We start from the raw sequence: 23,164 nt of genomic DNA on the forward strand, positions 1-23,164 counted from the left end.
AGAATGTGTAAACAATGCCCATTACAGGAGATCGAAGACGAATTACACTTTCTTTTAGTTTGCCCACGATATCAAACAGATAGAAATGATTTTATTTCCAATATTTTATTCCCCAAAGAAATCATTACCAACCTGCAAAAATTCACATATTTAATGAAAAGTAATGACAGAAATTTAATAAAACTTTTAGGGGAATTTTTACATAAATCATTTATTTTGAGAAATGAGCTTTTTTGGATATAATACCTTGACTCTTTTTTTCTATTTTTTACGTTATCATACTTTGATATTTTTAATCACTTATATATTTATTGCTGTAAACCAATAGAACATTTGTAATTCTAAGGATGCAATAAAGCAACGAGTTATTATTAGATGAATGTAAATACGCCGTACTTGTAAGGTGCGAGTTATTGGTAAATAAATACAAAATGCATGAAAATACGCTATTATATTTGTAAATCTATTTAAAATCATCAATAATTAAATCTAAATATATGTATATGTATATGGGACTCAATCTATAGGACATAAAACATATGTGTTGTCGAAACTCAGGCTATTTCCGGGGTGGCGAATGGTGGCCGACTTCCGTCCACTGTATATTACATACTTATTACAATTATCTTATTGAAATTATCTGTTGTTGGAAGTCACGGGATTTTCAGAAATACTTATACCAAAGGTCCTATTGCAGAAACTATCAGTAAATACAAATAATACATTTATAAACAAAATACAACAACCTAGAAATATCACGAGCACCTCTGTTTGTGCGTGTCTTGGCGAGTGAAGGTGGAAGTTAAACATGCGAACACCATGTGATTTGCATGTGATTTTCTTAAGGATTATAATAAAGGATTGACATTATTTTGCCTGACGTTATACATAATACGTTTCGCATTAATTTTTGTAATTCAGCTATTCTATTGTTTTACTAGGATAAAAGTGAAAAAGTTGTCTAGTTCCTTTCTATTGATGATTCCAGAAACATCTCAAGAATCATAATGACCACGTATCATTTTTTTACGAAACATAAAAAGATAATTGCTAAGAATTAGGAATAGTTGATATCGTCACAAAAAGGAAATATCTAACAGAGATTAACCCAAGATACCTACATAACATTTCTTAAATCAGTAGTTTTCAAGAAGTCGTCCGAAAAAGCAGTTTTGACAAAAATGACCCAAACTATTCACAAAAATACAATATTGACACAAACTCCGAGAGAGACCCACTCATGGTAGTAGTATACTAAACATCAAAACCCTCAGGCTACTGGTTTTCAAGAAGAAGATGCAAATGCAACGAACGACAGTTCATCAGTACTTCGTTGCTGCGTCATCTTTGATGACGGTGGAGCTTAATATTATTAGTATTCAAGTCACAAATACAAAACTTGTTAAAAAATAATGGTTATTTTGTCAACAAAATGCTTACAACATAACATGATGATCATTGTTTTGCCTCACTATAAAATTTGTCAAAAGTTCCCTCCCTTATTTTCTGTATCTGTACGGATTATACATGTCATGATCAAATTTGTATGTTTATTCGCTAAATGCGCCATTTACGTTCAGTCGAAGTTAACACGATCGATGTTCCCAAATATTCTGACTTTTACAATGACATGTACGCAATATTATCTACACTTCATTTAATGCGTTGTGCAAACATTGTTCTTAATAGAACACCGGGAAGTATATCACATATATGTGTTTGACTCTTGATTCTTGAACACAAATTATCAAAACTGATGAAAAAAAAGTAATTTATAAATGTAATTATGAATTTATTTTATCTGTAAAGCGTAAAAACCTATTTTTTTTTACTGTAAATGGAACTTTCATTTTATTTCCTGTGGAACGTAAAATGCCTTTTTTATTTTCTGTAACCTGTACAAGCGACCCCCTTGCCCACCCCCAGTGTTATTTTTTTTTTTTGTATATTTCCACGCCTCATAATGTGCTATACACATTTGATGACGGTCAATTTTGATAAAATTAGGGTATCTCAATATTCCCTTCTCAACGGTCTGCATTTCGAAATTCAAAATCATTTTTTCGCAGCAGACGTTCAATCCTCGCCTTTCACGCAATACACTAGATCTCACAGTGGTGTCTTATAGAAAAAATAATATTTATGCAACAAACGATATTTATATAAAAAATATTGAGTCAGTATTTATGACAAGAAGTTTATTTGCTCGAATACCTGCCAATCATAAGTTTGTATTGAATAAATGACTGTGATAGAAATAACTTATTAAACAGTAGTTGGGAAATAAGTTAAAATATTAATAACAAAAAAATGAAAATATCGTTTTCCAACCCTACAGTAGAAACACAGATTTTTCCCTTGGTCTGATTTGTCTTTCATTGGTTCCTAGTACCAATTAACTTAACCTTCTTAGACGTAATGCTTTTGAATCTTGGGAAATCGCAAACCATAAGTAATAGTAATCTTTCTCCCGCGTGATTCGAAGATGAGGTCATTCACCCATAAGGTCATCGCATAGTGGCGCTGTTTACTACGCGAGGAAAACAACATAGACAGCAACACGGCACAAGCCACGCTTGGTTCGTGTAGTTGTTTTGGCGCAACACAGCCATGACTGACGGAGATACCAATTGCAAGTTAATGACAATCGAGGCGGAATCGGCCGTCCAAGAAGTCGCCTTCGCCGTAAAGAGCGTCTCTATATCTGAATTCCTTCCGAAAGGAGATGAACTTGTGTATTTGAACATTCAAACCAAAGAAGACGACGTTTACTGTGTGGAGCTGTCAGTTCTAGGATTCGGGGTGAGTTCCCACAGTTCTCAAATATCTAAGGGCTGGACCATTTGAAACAGTAGGGGGTATATTGAAGGAACCGTAAGTCACGTTTGTTATTCTTCCCTGACTGTCACTTTTGAGCAAGTTGACGATGTTTGAAAACTGTATACTTTTCTCTTGATCTTTACATGTTCAAATGTTTCACATATGCCCGTAGTGTTAATGGTCCGTCCCTTAGGTATGTTTTATAGCGCGTTTTCGTATCTATTCAAATCATCTCTCTATTTGTTACGTTGGAGGTGCTAATAGTCATCATGTTTTACTTATTTTAGGCTTTGTGTCTATTATATAATAATAATATTAGACTCATAACATCCTTAGAAAAGAATAAAAATGGTCTATGTCCCATTAAGTGTAAGAACATGGCATATAGTTTGTCCTGTATTATAAATCTAGTTGAGTCATCTCGTTTTTTGCTGGGGAGGTCGGACTTCAAGAAGAAAAATGTATGTAACTCAGTGGCGGCAGCACAGGAGGGGCGAGGGACGATTACTCCCTATAAAAAAATGTTGGGGGGGGGGTTGTCCCTCCAAAATCAAGCTGGAACCCTTTGAGTCAGCAAAATTTGCCCCTCAAAATGCAGGAAATAGCGCTTCGGAGAGTCTAGATTTCCAAAATTTTTAAAGGGGAGCATGTCCCCGCTAATAAGGCCACGCATTCAGCACAAGGTTGATGCAAAATTTGTTGCCGCCGCCACTGTGACTGTATAGGTGACTTAATTCAGACACAAAAATATAGGAGCCACTGAATTGCTTTCACACATATTGTTCATAAATTGTGTATTTCTTATTACTGAATTTCATAATGACAAAAGGATTTTTTAAGATCACTATATTAATGTACGAGTTCCTGTTGTATCATTAACGCCACAGTGAATTAGGACAAATATATAGTTGTATCACAGCAAATCTATGTGCATCAGTGATGTGTCGTATCCTCTCAGAGGGCTCACTAATGGCAAAGTTTTTTTGACCAATGATTTGATTGCATATACATGTACACGTATGTAATATTCAGCTACAAACACAATCAACCTCTTGAGAACCAGAACCAACTTTTCTCACCACAAAATAAACTTTAATACCTTTTTCAAAATTGTTTTTGGTCAAAATGTATGATGAAGACTTACAAGTCAATAGGAACTTATGTTGAATTAGTTCAAAATGTAAAAAAAAAAAATTAATACAGTGAAAATTTCCCCAAAAATGTTGGCAAGAAAAATGATAGCATTTAAAAGGTTGATACTGTTTGTTTCTTAATTGATTAATCAACAGTAGATGTTTGCCAGTAAAATTTAACATGGAAGAGAACAGTGTTACTCACTGACATAGCACGTTTAACCCATGCATGCTGAGAACCCTGTATCCTAAGAGTATAAAATATTTCATATCCACGCTTAGGTTTTTTTTTACACTGGTTTCCATGGTGATATTTTTCCTTCATATCAATTTTCCTCATTGACATCATAACATGGGATGAAAAAGATTTGTATAATTATTGATGTGAATAATATTGTTAAAATATACTCATAATTTCAGTTTTCAGTATCATAATAGTTTTTCTATTACTGATATATACATTGGGAATTTCTCTCCCATACTGCTTTGCCTAACCATATTACAACCATTTTGAAGTTAAAAGTTTGTGTTTCATATCGTTTAAGATTTGCAACTCGTACTTGTATATGTAGCACTTTAAATTAAATAAATATTAATATTTGAAATTATAATTATACTGGGTAATTAAATACAGAGAGTAGCATGATTGAAACACAAACTACAGCATAATCATTTTTAAATTAATTAAATTGAGTGCAGCGATGTAGAAATCAGCTTGTGGTCTGTCAAAAACCATCGCCTACTCTGAATAAGATACCACCAGTAAGAAAACAAAAGAATGTATATATACATTTACATGTAGACAGAGAGTGGCTTTTCAATATATTTGAAATCATCTAAATTTAAAATTGTTATTGTTAAAAATTTTCTTTTTTTACTTAAAAATAAAAATGCATCACTGAAACATGAGATCATTAGTCCTGGTAATAAAATACTTTTTTCAACTGGTATTAATTTTGTTGCTAAAAAGACATCTGGGCTATTTTGTATGAAGGTAATTTAACTGAATTTTGATGAGTTGAATATATAAAATGTGGAAAAAAACAGTATTTTGACTGGATTTTATTTTCACATATTCTATCCTGTAACCCCCCCCCCCCCCCCCATAGCAGAAATAAATTCTTATTGAAAATGAAAGACTTTACATCCTGTCTGTTATGCCCATTTTCTTGGAAATTCCAATAAATACCAATAATGCGTAAAGTCTCCAAGGAGTTCAGAAATATGTTTCAAATTACATTCAGACTTAAGTGTATAATTCATCCCTAATGTAAAATATTTTATTTTCGTTGGAATTAATTTTTGCTGAAATGACTTTTTATGTGTGTTATGTGGAATTTATTTTCACTGATTTTTGGCGAGTTGAATTTAATGGATAGAAAAATAGGTATATTCTATTGGATTTTATTTTCACTGAATCATTCCTTCATCGAAAATAGCGAAAATTAATTCCAAGCGAAAATAAAGTATTCCACAGTAATTACCATTCAATGTCATGCAATTTTATTTTTTCCGTAATCAAGTATTGTTTCACGTACAAACTGTGAATAGCTGAAAATGTTACATACCAGCCCTGGTACTGTATGTAAGTATGTAATGATGGTGGTGGTGGTGCGGATTGGTGTGTGTGTTTGGAGGGAGGATACTCGTACGTCAATAGTATTAAAATTGTTTGTGAGATTTGTGTGTGCTGGTGGCAGAAAATTTTAAAATCCTATTGTAACAATTTTTTACAAGGGGTAACTGACATTTTTGTGCTTTGTACATGTACTTCCTAAATAAGTTCGAAACAAATAAACACTGCAGTCAGTTATGTTTGCACAAAGTTGAATAAACCTTTAGTGAAAATAATATAATTATTAAATTTATTAATAGCAGAGCACCTTATTGTCACCAGCTTTGCAGCACAAATTATTGGTAAATCAATTGATTAGAAAAAAAAAAATATTCATGCAAATTGATCCAAATTATCATTATTTTATTATTAATCCTTCGAATGACAAAGTCAAGGGGAAGATTATGTCTATGTGGTCCAAAATTATCGAGGAAATGATTGAAATCTTAATAAAAATGGTTAAATTTTGGCATTAAAATGTTGGCGACAGAAAAAAACCATGTCATTTTTTCAGTTAGCTTCACAAAACCGATGGATTAGTACATAAAGTTTACATTCTCACTTCTATTATATGCTGCACACCTCCCACTGATTATTTTGATCACCATGAAAAATTATAAAATAAGTTGCTATGGCAACAAGAGCACTCAAGCTAACCTGCAAGTCAAAAACATATTGATAATTTTCGTTGTTGTAAATTCTAACGCTTAATTGTGATATTTTGGGAGGATCTTTTAATTTTGATTTTGTTGGATACGATTCTTCTGAATCATAAATATCTGACAGAAATATCTGACAAAATTGTTTACACATTCAGATTTATTTTGTCAGATTAATCAAATGTAATTAAACATGTCTCCATTTTTAAAAAAATCTGATCAAATTTTACATGATCACACAACCAAATGCTTGAGTTCAAACACACCAAATTTTTCTGAAATCTGCAGAAATCCGATTTTGCAGTTTATATTCCCTATTCAACTTAATGTTAAATACTCAATTTTAGCTGGGATAAATTTTTGCTGAAAAGATTTTTTTGGGTGATTTCTATGGAGTTTATTTTCACTGATTTTTGATGAGCTGAATGTAGAATATAGGAAAAAAGGTATATCGGCTGGATTTTATTTTAAATTCAAGGCGAAAATAATTTAAAAGTATTTTACGGTTGACCAAAAATAAATTAGATTCTGTAAGCCACCTTTAGACAGTGCTTCAACATCCATCAGTTTATAGGACGTTCCACTTGTTTAGTATTTTGCACTTGTTTAAGATGGTTGGCAGAAAACAATTACTCAATCCTGAGATTAAAAAAACAGCGTTTTTCTTTGCTGATGTTATTAAATATGAATCATGTATGTGTCCCTGTTATTGAAACACTTTAAGGCAATTAAACGCCACAGCAAAAAAAAAATATAAACAAATGATGGCTGTGTTGAGCGGGCAGCTGACAACCGAATATAAATAACTTCCACCCTGACAACATCATGAATCTAGAGTTAACCTGTTTATAGTGACCACTTTAAGGCAGTCCCAAAGTGGGACATACAAACAACCTGTGTATAAAGACCACTTGTCTTATGTGACCACATTTTCAGCAATATTTTTACAGATTGTGTTCATAGATCAAAATAAACAATTAGCATTTTGTTTAAAAAATAGTTTTTAATTTCTTTAAAATTATCATTATTTTCTAGGCAATTATTATGTCCGTTTCCTTAAAATTAAAAAAAAATACAAAATAGCGTCCAAATTTTTACCGTTACATACGATAGCAGACCAATGCAATCACGTTAATTGCATGGAGAGTGCATATTAGCAGTACATTATAATGAATACCACTCAGACAGTCCATTGTGTGAATGCAAAGTAAGCACATGCTATTTACTGAGTCAACGAACATGTCGATTATAGAAGTATGATAGAAACCATACACTATGGTGTGCATAGCTTATACATGTATCTTGTACTCACTAATAAAGTGAAAGTTTTTGTATCTACGGTAATTATGTAAGAAAATGTTTAAATACCTAGATCATTTTTGACATGTTAATTCAGGTGCTGCAATTCTGCATGGGTATAACTACAAAGCTAGGCCAGTCTAATGTTTATCTATTTATTTGATTTATTTATTTATGTATTAATTAATTTATTTGTTACCAATATTTAAATCACCAGATTCAGGCCATGCTTGCACTTCGAGTGGGTTTGACTTGAGTTAGCAAGAGGGAGAAAACAAGAAAAAAACGCTTTTTAAAAGTCACTGATTATGTAACATTATATTGCATTTTCAACCTCGCTGTCAACTTACCGATAGTCGAAAGAGCAGTACCAGTACTCAACTTTACATTTTCAACTTCTTTTTGAGAATGGCAAGTCTACTGGCTTTGATACAAGTATGTACTATGGGTGGATCTCTCTCAGTGTTCATTTTGTGATGATGCGTACCTTCAATTCTCTTATTTAAGTGAATAATTCTATTTTAGATTGTCTATCTTGATGTATACAGCAAAAATATATTTTCCGACAGACTGCTTGTTTATTTATATCATTTCCAAAACCCAATTGTGGGTAAACGTTACACCATAATTAACATAACCAGATCAAGTAATGGACTGAAAACAATGAATTTGATTTGCATATTGATTACGGTATTAAATCTTTTCAACACAAGACTTTCCCGCCAAAATTTGTCTGCACTTTTTTCGTATTTTGTTCAATATTTCGGGATATGCCAACAGACAAAATGTGAGTAAATTTTCAGTTTTTACTCAAAAAATTTGGTTATTTTTGTCTCAATCTTCTGAAGGAAATTGCAGACTATAAACAGGACTACTGGTATTTTGTGAATTTGTGATGAAAAGAGGGAACTGGTGGTGAGAAGGTTAAAGCTGTTTCACCTAGCAACAAATCAGGGTTATAATATGCAATCTTGTCCAAGTTATCATTCAATTTCACTTAAAAATTGTTCAGTTCAGTCATTTTCTGGGAGACAGTCCATCATTTTATCACAAAATAACAGTAGATCAAATACTTGTATACCTAAAAAGTATAATCAAAAAAGCATACATTTGACAATAAATTAGTTGTTCATCTGCGACCAAATATACAAGAAAACATTTTTCGGAAAACTAATTTTTGACTATTGCAACTACTGAAAATGTTATCTTGCAAGACTAATACCGGATTCGGCTGATACCCCGCCCATCCTAAACCCCGCCCATAGGCGATGTTTCAAATAGTGGACGATATTTTGGTCCACACATTGCCTGACTGAACCAACAAACATTTTTACAGACCCCAATTTTCCCGTCCGACATCTTGTATTGAGCGCGCTATTTCAAATATGACGCTAAAATAATTCACTGTGAAGCCGAAAAGCATTAAAAACTTCAATAAAACCAATGCTGTAAACGAATTGTTGTTGCGTATTATTACACTCGAATAAAGTCTACACTTGAAAAGAATGTTATTTACGAAGTTTAAAATATCCAAGCCTTCCTTGTTCGAGCCTCTTGGTTGTTATCATTAATGTTTAATCTTTGTCTGTATCGCATTCCAGACAAAATGTCGGTAAACAAGAAATGGGCAAACTAAAATGTCTCTTGCGTTTCACATGCGACATGATTATTAAAATACACAGAGTTAAGCGATCATGTACGTTCTATAAAGCTAACCTTGTACACATAATCTTGTACTGACGTGTTTTTTTCTCCAAAAAAGACGTTCTCTTTCAGTTAACCCCCTGTTAACTCTTCGCGTTCATGGTATTTGTGAGAGTTGAAAGATTTTTTGAACACATGACAAGTAACTATATTGATTTGCATCAAGCTGGGTGGCCCGAATTTAAATATCAGTGCGTGAACTCAAACGCGTGGTTTTTAGAGTTCAGTCAAAATGTACGTGAATATTGCAATCGAAGTGCGCTGTCCAGAGTTTATTATATTATAGTAAAATTTAACTTGACGCATGGTATGGTTTACATTACATGTTTACTTCATTTCGAATAAAAAAATCACCATTGGAACATCGATGAATCACAAGTATTTAAAATATTTTCTCGACTTTCCTTAGATACCCGACTACTATCATTTTTAATGATTTAAATGCGCCAATGTTTAAGTTTGCGTAATTATTACGAATGCAACGCATTATCAAGTCGGTAATATTGAAATATTCTCAGACCCAATACCCCGGGTCAATGCCCTAACAATAGTAAAAATTAACTTGAGTTTGCGTAATTATCATGAAAGCAATACATTTAATACAAAGTTGAAATATTCAGTGCTGGTACAATATTGTAAACAAATTTGCGTAATTAGAAAAGCAGTGCACTAAGTAAACGACGTTGATATATTCAAAGCCAGTACAGAGTTGCATACAAGTTGCGTAATTACAGTACCGTCGGATATAATAAAAATTTTACTAGATCGACGCGAGGACCGCAAAAGAAAAAGGTTGCTAAGGTAACGCGCCAGTTCAGCGCGTGACTTGGGGTCAAACTTCGGTCAACACACACTTGATGCCAGCATCACCGTGCAGCAAGTTTCGCAAAGAAGTACTTCAAGTTCAATTGCGTCCCAAAATTATGTCGCTAATCACTCAGTTGTCGCAGCGTGTGTTGTGTCATGTCCATGATGCACCCCGTTTCGACTTTGACTTGCTTTTTCTTCTTAGTGCATGTTCTTGTTCACGTAAAATGCGACCTCTCACCAATGTATTAAAACACTTTGAATTTATACTTTGCATGATTATATTTGGTCAACGCGAAACATTATTTTTTCTAGACCATTTCTATCAACGCAGGGGTTATTTTTTTAGACAAGATGGGCCTCGTAATATCTGCCAAAAGATCGCCCAGGCGATCTTTTGGTCCACATTTTTCTAAAAAAAAATCGAATCCGGTAGTGCACACCATCTATTTACATCAAAATTTTCTAAAAAATGATGTCTCATACATGTAGATGTTTTTTGTGCACTTCTGATTTTAAGTTATGGTCACAAGATGACAGACCTGTTACGTCTGTCAGGTTGGACGGTCTATATCTCAAAACTAAAAAGAACATAATAATTCCAATAGCCACTTTGAAACATTTTTATCTTGTAAGATAACAGTAAAAAAATCAAAAACATAGAAAGAACAAACAAACAGCGAGAAACAACAAATTTCACAGGAACTTTGTAAACTCAATCTCAAAATATTACTACAAAAAGTACACAACTGTTTTCACCAATATCCCAGCTTTCTGGGAACATAAATATTGTCATAGTTACAAACTAGTAATTGGTAGAGAATGTGTCAATCACAATTACACTATTTCCTGTTTTCCTTCTCTCGCTAAGGCAAAGCAACTATAATTATTTTTAAAACACTGTGGAAAATAGTTCACTCTTCGCAGAAACTATTGACATAGGTTTCAATGACATAGAATGACCAGGGTCTAAAAGATGTAATTTTCCGTTCAGCAGAAATAACTTGGCTTGCGAATGTGATAATAATTTAAGCTGACATTGGTTTTGTTTGAATTAAGGCACAACCCTGCTGTTAATCAACAATCAGACCACTTCCCCGTTTCAGTTCCTGAAATCACAAAAGACACCCATTACCAGCAAGCAAGCACTTTACTGGCCTACTTAAACACATTATAGGCTATTTGTATCCTTTGTGAAAGGTCATGTGATGACATATGCATTCTGGGTAATTAGTTGCGATATTGATGTCTAATATAAATCCTTCTTCAAAGCTTGCCACTAGAACTATTCAATCAATTATCTTTCCTTCCAGACTCACCTTGATTGAACCATCTATCGCTTTATTCTGTGAAAGAAGAAAAAAAAATAGTTACGAGAAATAAAAAAAACAGGTTCACTTCTCTTCATTGTGCGAATGAGTTTGAAACGGAGCTGTGCTTCATAAATTTTCCAATCTGGCGTACCGGTAAAGTGTTTTACACGATGCATCATTCTCAATTTTTCAAATACAAGAAAAAAATGTCTTTTTTGCTCTCAGTAATTTATAATTTAAGTATAGAGATGAGTAATAAGTGAAAGTCTTGACATTTTTAAAAGTGCTAAAATTTCTTGATATTTTGCCGAGTGAACTGTGAAGACATTTCTAAAAATTTGGAGTAGGTGATTAGAGAAGTACTAAGTAGGAAGCCAAAATGTGACACTTTTCTTCAGGTGGATAGATTTAAAAGTACAAAGTATATGGCTGAACTAGCTACCGGTATGTGGATAGTTATTTAGCCAGCAACTGCCTTTTAACCACCACCAAACTTTCTCGCCCAAATTTGTCATCTTCTTCAATATTTCTGGAAATGAACCCTTATTTTGGAGCCAAAAGACACAATTTGAGTCATGTTTCAGTTTTTACTCAAAAAATTTACTATTTTCTCCCAATCTGGTAACGAAAAGTACAGACCAGAAATGGGACTATTTTGTGAATTTGTGATGAAAAGAAGGAACTGGTGGTGTAAAAGTTAACCAAACCCTATATGTCTTCAAATCACTGAGAGAGGAGAAAATGAATTGGAGGCCATTTGAATTTCAAAAATGCTTAATGATTAAAAAAAAAAATTCTTTGGATTAGCAAATAGTTTTGTCATAGGAATTAATTTATCAAACTTACATGAAATTCTTACATAAAAATTGTCTCAGCTACATGTACATTGTATGTTCATCCATTCAATATTGGCTGTTGCTGTTGGCAACCACGTATTGGACTGAAACAAAAATATTTCTATAACAGAATGGAAACTTTTGAATATACCAATGATAATTGGACCTCATACTTTAAATGATGAGTTAACTGGTATTTCAAATCAAAAAACATACCTTTGCCACTAAGAATGAAGTAAAACACTGGTAATCAGATAACTTTTATATGTAGTATATAAATCTTAGAATATCAACAAATATAATTTAAATTCAGATTAGCTTATTAAAAAATTTGAAACTCTTAATTGCTTAAGCATACTTTGGCAACAGGTTGAATAGGTAGTGAATGCAACAATTAAGTATGCAAGTTAGGTAATTAATTATGTTAATGAGATTTACCAGCACTATCAACTTATTATTAATTTAACCCTTTCAACACCTTCAGTTTTCCTGCCAAGATTTCCTATGGTGCAATATTTTGACTATTTTTTAGCTCTGCTGTCGACTTTGTCAAGCAGAGCTTAATATGTGAGTGATTGTTTGTCGGCGTCCATCGTCTGTCGTCGTCCGTGTCAACTTTTTACATTTTCAACTTCTTCTTGAATACTACAATTCTTATTTCTTATTATTTAGTGTATATGTACCTTGGTCAGACCTCTCTTAGATTTTTTCATTTTGTGATAATATCTTTAATTCTCTAATGTAGGTACTACATGTGGACCTTTTTTAGATTTGTTAATTTCGTGGTGATATCTTGAATTATCTAATTTTGATGATTATTTTTGTCATTTTTGAATTCTTGTTGAAAACAGCAAGTTCCGTTGCTTTGATACTATACATATTGTTCATTTTCTAATGATATCTTCTGTTCTTTAATTGAAATGTGCTTTGCTAACAGCAGAGCTATCTCAGTCGACAGGCTGCTTGTTATTAATTTTTCTATAATTTTTTAGATAATTTTGGACCAAACAGACATGTTTTTTTACTGGCTAGATGTCTTGATCAAAATTTTGGAAAGAATTTAAAAAATATTATGCATAATTTGTAAAATTGGAGAAAAGTTGACTTTGGCGCTCAAAGTGTTAAATGTTATATTCACAATCGGTGTTGTTTTGTTGTTACTGATTTGTAGATTTCTACAGCTGTCATTTGTAGTCGATACACACTCAAATCAGATGACACGTTCCATGGATGTATTTTAACGATTTTTGCTTATTCGTCTGTTAGGCTGAGAAAAAAAGTATCCCTGTTTCTCGTTTCCGTGCACATCATTTTGAAGTATGCGCCTCGAACGTTTTTTTCCTTCTAAAGCATTCCAAAATGTGCTTGTACACGCACTTGTCTCAAATTTCCCCTATTTTAGCTCAGTATTCAAAAAATACATTTTAAAATTTCCATGAAACGAAAAACAGAGATTATTTTTTTCCTGACCTTGTGTTATTGTGTTATCATGTTTTTGTGAAATGCACATGTACTTTAGAACACATGAAATTATATTTATAATGTAATGATGTAACGAACATATGCAAATTAATTCAGTATGTGTGTTAAATGAAGGTATATGTGTATGCCAAGTGAGAAAATTTTTTTTGTAACATTGATTATTGATATGGTCAAATATCCAATATTGTTTCCATGACAACAATGGCATCACCATAACTTAGATGACAGGTTATAATTTTCCCAATAATCTTTTTTTTCTAAAATTAGTTCCGTTAGTACATTTTCATCAAAACACGCCGATAATTCAACATGCAAAAAAAATCAAAAACATAGGGGATGGTGTGCAAGCTGTAGACATCTTTGAAATAAACAACTTTGCTTCAACAAAATACGACACTAGACAGTCGCAATAAATTGTACATACAAACAAATATAACAAATGAAACAAAGAATTAAATCTCGCGATCATGGCAATCGTTTCGTCACTGCAGACACAGGATTAAATTTGCATTCACGGCAATCGCCTCGCCATCTCTAAGACAGACACGCTACAATGTACATATGTATGTATGGCAGAGAGGGCGTTCGCTCACCCGAAAAAAATGTGGGGGGGGGGGATTGCCCCCCAATCAAGCTGAAATCTTTTGTGTCAGCAAATTTGCCCAACAAAATGTAGGAAATAGCTTTTCAGAGGGTCTTCATTTCAGATCTCGCCCCCTCAAGCAAAATTTTGTGCCGTCGCCTCTGATATAGAATTTCATGGAATATTATTTGATAAATTTGATAAATATATATGGTTTACGTACCACACAGTGCCTCAGAACTGTTAATGCATTAATTATTCACTGGGTTTTAATTTCGCTATTTTCGCTGATAAGTAAAAGCTAAATTAAATCTACGTGAACATGTAAAATAACATTGTTTCCTTGACAAATTTGTAAAATTAAAACACAGTGAATATGCTCAAATCATCAAAATAGTGAAAATTAAATGTCAACGAAAATAAATGTTAGTGAAAATCAGCTGAAAATACATTCTGCTTGTCTTGTTTTAGTTGATGTTTTCAGATAATGGACAAAAAAGAATAATGAAAATGCCAACTAAATAGTTTAAGTGAGAATATTATTTGATTAGGTAGAGAGATTGTGAACCGTTTTTATTTGTGAGAAATCCCAGGAGAATGACTGACCATAGTCTACCATAGTCTACCATGATCTACTATAATCAAACATGATCTACTATAGTCTACCATGATCTACCATAGTCTACTATAGTCTACCATGATCTACCATGATCTACCATAGTCTACTATAGTCTACCATGATCTACTATAGTCTACCATAGTCTACGATAGTCTACCATGATCTACCATAGTCTACCATGATCTACTATAGTCTACCATGATCTACTATAGTCTACCATGATCTACTATAGTCTACCATGATCTACCATGATCTACCATGATCTACCATAGTCTACTATAGTCTACCATGGTATACAAAAGTTAACATAGTATTTGATCAGCAACTATATAATACCATGGTTGGTTCTCAAATATTTTGAAGTGTAACTGTGGTTTATTATCATTACTACCATGGTTGACTATGATCTACTATGTTCAACTGTGGTTTACTATTGTCACCTATGAATTGACCATCATGATTGTTGACTATTAACAAGCCTAATTTACGTTTTGGGTAAAAAAAAAATATACAAAGTATACATACACTGTATGTACTTACTTCATCTAGTATTACAACATGATAAAAGGAAATATTTTTTGTACAACTAGTCGTTTTCAGTACAGTTTATATTTTTTTTTAAATTAAATTTATGAACCAAAATTTTGCTCAATTCAAGTTGGCATATACATGTACGTAAAACTGCATAATAAATTGATACCTACATGCCTACCTACCTGTGATGACTGGTAGGTTTATTATTCGGCCATCACCTAACCATTAAACCGTGGTGTAATTGTGACGCGTTTCCATGGAAAATCAAACGTGTAGTCGCGTATTTATGTCAGCTGTGACGAGATACAAGACGACAAAATCAATTGGTTCAAATTTTAAATTGATGCGGATTGTTTTTACAAAAACACCAATTGATATCAAGATCCTTATTGCACCCAATCAAATTATTAGTCCCTGTTCGGACGAAGTCCGAAAACGAGGACTTATAATTCGGTCTCCGTCCGTCTGTGTGTCCGTCCAGAGTCATATTTCAGAATCCTATGGACCGATTTCGTTCATTCTTTGCATGTGCCTAGTACTTTATGTGGGACATGTGCATATGCAGTGGTTTAGTGATTCAATTCAAAATGGCCGACTGGCAGCCATCTTGTTTTTTGAAAATGTTGTATTTTGGACATGCTTTGTCAGTTTTCATTCAAATTTGAAACATGGATTATACATGCTAGGATACATGTCCTCCGACCGTCTGTACATCTGTCCGTTAATCTGTGGTGCGTACATGCATGGGTCCGTGCGTGCGTGTATGTGTCCATCCAGAGTCATATTTCAGAATCCTTTGGACCGATTCTGTTCATTCTTTGCATGTGCCTAGTACTTTATGTAGGACATATGCACATACAGTGGTTTAGCGATTTGATTCAAAATGGCCGACTGGCAGCCATCTTGATTTTCATTCATATTTGGCACATACATCATACATGTCACTTTGGCTGAATAACGGCTGTATATTACTATTGGCCATATTACTATATCTCTGTCACCCATGTATCATTTTCATTGATATTTAGCATGCCATTAATGGATACATGTACATGTCGATTCAATATGCAATTTGATCAAATATGGCCAACTGGTGGCCATCTTGTTTGTTTAAAATGTGATAACTTGGGCATGCTTTCACTTGTGATCTATGTTTTTTTTTGCTACATGTATGTCTTAAACCGGAGGGGTCGTCTCGCAACACGTGTTCAAATTTGATGTATACATGTATCTGTTATATACGCCACTTGGGACTCAAGTTTCAAGGACTCGCGACAACCCCTCCACTTTAATATGATGAGCACAAAGAGAACCTTCAAAAATTTAACGGGGACTGTCTCATTTTCAATGACTTGTTCAATTTGACATGAGGTCAACTGCAGATTTTCCTAGCATGATTTGCTTTGAAACCATGCTACGATGGCTGGATCTGAGTGCACGAGTAAATAAGTAAATTTTTCGCATTTCCTTTTAAAGTATTATTTCTGTTAGAAGCACATCTTCAATAGAAGCACATACAAACCAAAATTAACATTTGCTGTATACTGAATAACTAAAATATTTCTGTAAAACCATTTATTTACACTATATTGATGTTTTGAGCATATTCACTGCGTTTTTTTTAATTTAACGAATTTCTCAAGGAAAACAATGAGTTTTATTGTTATTTAACATGTTCTTGTAGATTTAATTTAGCGGATTTTACTTATCAGCGTAAATAGTAAATAGTGAATAATGAATACATTTACAGTACTTATTTTGACCATAACTAAATGATTTACTTATCCACTACTATAAGAGCGAGTATAGTTTTCAACTGTATAATTTTGAGTGAATCACAAACTGATTACAGTAATATCTCAACAGGTTGTTGGTAGAAGATTTGATACAATCGATGACTCACTACCAACTACGTATTACGAAACCATTTATGCGCTGCTGGATAAACTTAGTCCCGGGTATAGACTAACGTTTGGTGAAACACTGGCCGGTAAACTGCAGATGTTACAACAGAATGACGCAGAGAAATCTGACACTAAAGAGTTAGAAACAAAGATGTCATAATTGAAGAACTTATACTGAAGAATGGTAACTTTCAAATAGTTTCAAATCAATAACTTGCAACTTTTGTGAAGTACCAAATATCGGAGTACCAGACATTAACACAGCCTTGTTAGTTCTCGCTTTTGGACTTTGTCGTATGGATTGACCTCCATACGTTTATGTGTGTGTGCGACCATATCCAACCATATCTCACATACATTAGACATTATGTCGGACATATGCACATGTATTTGTTGTGTGATCCAATAGAAGATGATCAAATGGTGACGAATTTTATTTCAAAAGTGCATCAAAATCACACATTTTCATCATAGATGGATTCTGTCCAACTTAGTACATATGTTGAACATAATGAAATCTTGATGCACTCAATTGTATTTTTTGTGTTCTGTTAAAAATGGTCGACTGGTGGTCATTTTTTTCAAAGAATGCATTTCCTGGTTCATATATTTGATATATATGCCTGGACTGATCAAGTTCAATCTTCACACACACACATCAAACAAACACACAGGCATTTTTGTGACCATCAGACTGGCTGACTGGCGGCCATCTCGTAATGCCTGGACCAATCAAGTTTAACTTCACACATGCATTACAAATATTCGAATGTGTGATTTTCTGTTCACTATGCGATCTCGCAAATTGTGTGAAAGGCGCATACCAAACATCTGCCGCAAAAATTGAAGGATTTAGTCTTAAACTTGAATGTCTTTTTCAGAGCTGAATGTCAACTTTGTGAGAAAAATATTCCATTGAGTTACATTTACTTCATCAAAATTGTCCATCAAATGTGTAAAGCATATTATTAAGCGTGGAAATATCCCAAAATTAGTTTCATGTTTGTTGAAAAGTATGCAATGTTTTGACGCCACTACATTTGTACGATGCTTTGACCTGTTTTTACTTTGATTTCTCACATAACCCAGGATGGTCAATTGAATTCATTTGTGATTTTATTATCGATTGTTGTTGTAATACTGACTGCTTCTAAGTATTGCCAAATATGATGTAAGTTCATTATCATGTTAAAATTAATTTTTTGTGCTGGATAAATTTGGTCTTAATTTTTAGCTATGTGGAGCAGTCCCTAATTTTTCCAAATACTGTAAAATACTTAATTTTAGCCGGAACTAATTTTCGCTGAAAAGATGATTTTTGGTGTTTTGTATGGAATTTATTTTCACTGATTTTTAAAAGTTGAATGTAGTAAATTATGAGAAAAAGGTATATTCAATATATTTTATTTTCACTGAATCATTCATTCAGTGAAAATAGTGAAAATTAATTCCAAACGAAAAAAAGTAATTTACAGTATATCAATAGTCATACATGTATATATTACATGTGTGTGCAGTGTGTAATACATTAGGTGAGACAAAGTTACAGGTACTACCAAATGTAATAGTTTTCCAAAATTCAACCGCATTTTATGGTGTATGTAGATGTATCTTTTCAATCTTACTAATTGCTTTTTTTTTACTATGAATTTGCATTTACTACCTACCTACATGTATGTATGATGATAAAGTGGTTATTGTGTTTGCTTCCTATTAGAGAAGTTGTGGGTTTGATCCCTAACCTTTGTGCCTATACTACCAAACATGTGATATTAGAAGTATTAGAGATAATGGCATCGGACCATGACAATTAAAAATTTTGGTTCTGTATGCTATTCCATTCCTTAGTGCATGTTAACCTTTTCACCACCAGACATTCCGGCCCAAATTTTTCTGTACTTTTTTCTTAAATTCTTCAAAATTTCCGGAAATGAATTTTAGTAAATTTTCAGTTTTTACTCAAAAAATTTGCTATTTTTGTCCCAATATTCTGAAGGAATTCAGACTATAAACGGGACTGTTTTTTATGAATTTGTGATGCAAAGCGGGAACTGGTGGTGAAAAGGTTAAAGATCACATTTATTCCAATCACAGCAGATTTATCGTCGGATGATGTTTCCTATCCCAAATCATGCAACCTCTGGTAAGAGCTGGGACCTCCTAATCTGTAATTGAATTCATTGTATGTGGATCTGAGAAATAAATAAATAAATAAAATTGAAGGCAATAATCAAACATATAATAAAATTATACATAAGACATTTTTATTTGAATAAAAATCTAACATTTATTTCTGAGTTCCCCTTATTGAGTCATTACAAACAAACGGTGCCATTTATTACTCTATTCTGTTCAACATTGTACAATGTACTACCACTTCACAGCAAAGATTGCAGATTCATAAAAATATTTGTATGTTCAAAACAAATCCATGATATGCTAATTCTTCTTCAGGGTTCCACGACTACAGCATTGTCTCTCGAAGCAGATTTATTGCAGGGCTACTTTGACATTTGTTACGGGAAAGTAAATTAAATACTATTACCGGTAATTTTCAATAGTTTTAGATTAAGAACATGCAGGGTATATATTTTGTGATCCAATGAAACATGATCTCTTCTATGTAGGCATATATGCGATATTTGATTGGTATTGTATACAACTCGTGTCCATTGGCAAATTGCTTGGCATCTAACCATCTCTACTCTGTAGCAAATTTATAATGTTAATTAGCACTTTGACATTCTATTACCGAACCTGCTTGGTCTGGCACGTTTGGAAATTAATTCCCTACATATATATATGTGTACCATGTATATGGTAGCCTGGGTTGTATGTTAGTTCCCAGGGGAGTTACAATGGTGTAATTATTTAAACTGAATTTGCTATATTAAAATGACATGTGCTTTTGCGATGATCAGTGTCAGCAAAGTGTACTTAAAAATTCCCCCAAAACAAAATTGTACTGCTCACATGCAAGATTGTGTTTCTACTGTAAAGTCTTTATTAGAAGCAGCGGTTTATAATAAAATGGTACAATGCAATAGAAAAGATGCGGGTTCTATTAGAGAATCTACACATGATTGGTTTTTGATCCCCATTTTTTCAATGGGTTTGACTTCTATGAGGAATGCATTGCCAGGTTTAAACATAACATTTAAATATATGATATTAAAGTTGTATTTTAATGATTCAGTATAACAAAGTATCTTTTGGTCTTTATATATACATTACATGGTATATTATTATTATGCAGCTGAAGTTGTCTTTTTCTTTCATTGAAGTATATTTTTTGTAATATTTATGTATTAATAGGTAATAACAAATAGTATATATTGACCATGCATTTTTGTAGTATAATTTATCAACTCAAGTCTTAAAAAAACAGAACGATTAGCACTTTAACCGTTTCACTACCAGTTTTAGTCACAAATTCACAAAATAGTCCCGTTTATATTTTGAACTTTCTTTCAGAAGATTGGGCCAAAAATAGCTGAAATCTTTTAAGTAAAATCTGAAAATTGACTTAAATTTTGTATGTTTGCTCCAAAATTAGGGTTCAATTCCAGAAATATTGAAAAATATGAAAAAAAGTGAAGAAAAACCTGATTAATTTTTATCAAATTAGTTGACGTGAAAGATAGATTAATTAAAGTAGTTTAATCAGAACTATTAGAATTACATATTCATGAATAATAATGTACTCATGAATATTAATTAGCTATCAACTTTCATGTCAGGCTAAGCAGATTTATATATCATATGTGAAATCATCAAGCTTGTGAATTTATTGAAATATTGGTGAAATTGTGACTTTCAAGCAACATAGGCTTAACATTGCATTGAAATTCCCTGAGAAATATTATTTTTCTTATGGCGGGATAAGCTATGTGCTCTAGGAATTTTTAGACATTTTTTTCTGAACTGCCAATTTTTTTTTAAATAAAGATTATTTTAAAACAATAATTTAAGTGATATGTGTTATGTTGCTAAGATGTGGTCATGATGAATCAGAACCATCATTGGTGTATACTGGTTAAAAATACACATGTAATGTATTCTTGTGAGTTTGATCAGTGATTGATCAGATCATTTGATTGTTCTGTTTCTCAGTCATGTGACACTGTCAAGCCAATCAGGGGAGCTTCTACTCAGTGAATTTGGTTATCAATCGAATTCAGGATTGCATTGTGACTGTTGACAGCTGATGTTTATTTCAACAAGATAGATGTTTTTTTAGTGGAAAAACTTGTATAGATGTGTATCACATATTTTTTAGCATAAAAAATTAAAATTTTTACATTTCTTTACATTTCATTTCTATGGTACATGATCTAGCAGAATTGCAACCATTCACTCAATGGTATAGCATAGTGGTTGTTATACTTGACGGATGGTAGTTAGCTTGGCTCAAGTTCAACTACGACTAATGGGTTAAACACTGAAAAGGATTAACGAGAAAATCTCTAATTAAGGTCAAAGTCACTGGCAGTCAGGACTAACCAACCAATATATCAGGATTGGGATATACACGTATCCGAATTAGAATATATCTTGATTAAGATATTGTTTTGTATCTTAATCGGGATATTTGCCGTAGATCGCATTGGTTCACTTTATTACAGCATGCCACATGTATTGAAACAGGTATGTATACATTCCTCTCCTCAAGACAGACAAAATAGCCAGAGTTTGAAAATGTGTTGTCAAGGGCTATTATTCATATTTATCCTGAGTGAGTTATTGTTTTTTATCCACGGCACATTAAAGCGGGATGGTTGTCACCTGCGCTTGTTTGTAAACAATGACATGCCATGGCCATTGGACGCATGCACAGGTGACGATACCCCCGCTTTAAACAAAAACATGACGAACATTGAAATTATATGGGTATGTAGACTATGCAATGCCATAAACACTTTCATTTCTCTAAAATCTAAAAAAAAAAAGCCAGTGTTCTGTGTGTTTCATTGTATGTTCAACAATGCAATTTTTGCTTCCTGTTTGAAAAGGATATTTATCCTAATCAAGATTTGTTCTCATCCAGATTGCTTCTCCTGATCGAAGGACTGTGTGCGAGTCAAGACATGTCTTTGTTTAGTGCAGTGAGATATTTGAAGACAAAATACTTGATTTTTGGATGGCTGCTAAATCTGACAAGTATGGTAACAGCTTCAGCTGGAGATGTGTTAGAGAGGCAATTAGAATAAATTAAGTGCAGTATTTGTTTGTAATTAATTGCACCTAAGTTTCGGGGGCATGGGCATGAAATTTTTTCACTATTTCATCAAACACATACTGCTATGTTAGCTATCAAAAGTATGTACATACAGTCAGGATGTTTTGTCAATAAAAATTAACCGATATCTCAAGAACAATATGTTGGTTTTTGATGAAACTTGGTGTATATGCTCTGGGCTAATGCATAGATTTGATTAGGTTTTAGTTGAAACCATGCATATTAATTACCTAATTTGCATGATAATTAGCCAATTTTTGGCGTTTCCATGACTGTTTTACTGATATCTAAAGAACCAATTTTTGGATTTTGATGAAACTTCCATGCATATTATTACCTAATTTGTAAATTTACAACTTCTCCACTGATCATCACATTACACTGAAACTTACATAGATGTATAGGACAATGGATAGACCTATTTAATTTTTAATATGTCTCTAATACTCAAAGCGCACAGAAGTTTTTTCTAAGCGTTCTTTGATTTGTATGGCCTTTGCCAAGGTCATATATAGGTACTACATGTGGACCTCTTTCAGATTTGTTCATTTTGTAATGATATCTTTAATTCTCTAATTTTGGTGAATATTTTTGTAATTTTTGGTAAATGGTGATAT

At 32.9% G+C, this 23,164-nt stretch overlaps 1 protein-coding gene across 1 annotated transcript; it reads left to right on the top strand.

The window, feature by feature from the left end:
- The first annotated feature begins 2,538 nt into the window (after nucleotides 1–2,538).
- LOC102800548 (GSK3B-interacting protein-like) lies at nucleotides 2,539–21,274 on the top strand. The gene is made up of 2 exons (XM_006818311.3): nucleotides 2,539–2,802; nucleotides 17,271–21,274. The coding sequence occupies exons 1-2, from the start codon at nucleotides 2,611–2,613 to the stop codon at nucleotides 17,466–17,468; spliced, it is 390 nt and encodes a 129-aa protein (XP_006818374.1). The 5' UTR covers nucleotides 2,539–2,610; the 3' UTR covers nucleotides 17,469–21,274.
- The last annotated feature ends 1,890 nt before the right edge of the window (nucleotides 21,275–23,164 follow it).

Source organism: Saccoglossus kowalevskii, chromosome 12 (assembly GCF_978046115.1).
Source record: "Saccoglossus kowalevskii chromosome 12, keSacKowa6.1, whole genome shotgun sequence".
NCBI lineage: Eukaryota > Metazoa > Hemichordata > Enteropneusta > Harrimaniidae > Saccoglossus > Saccoglossus kowalevskii.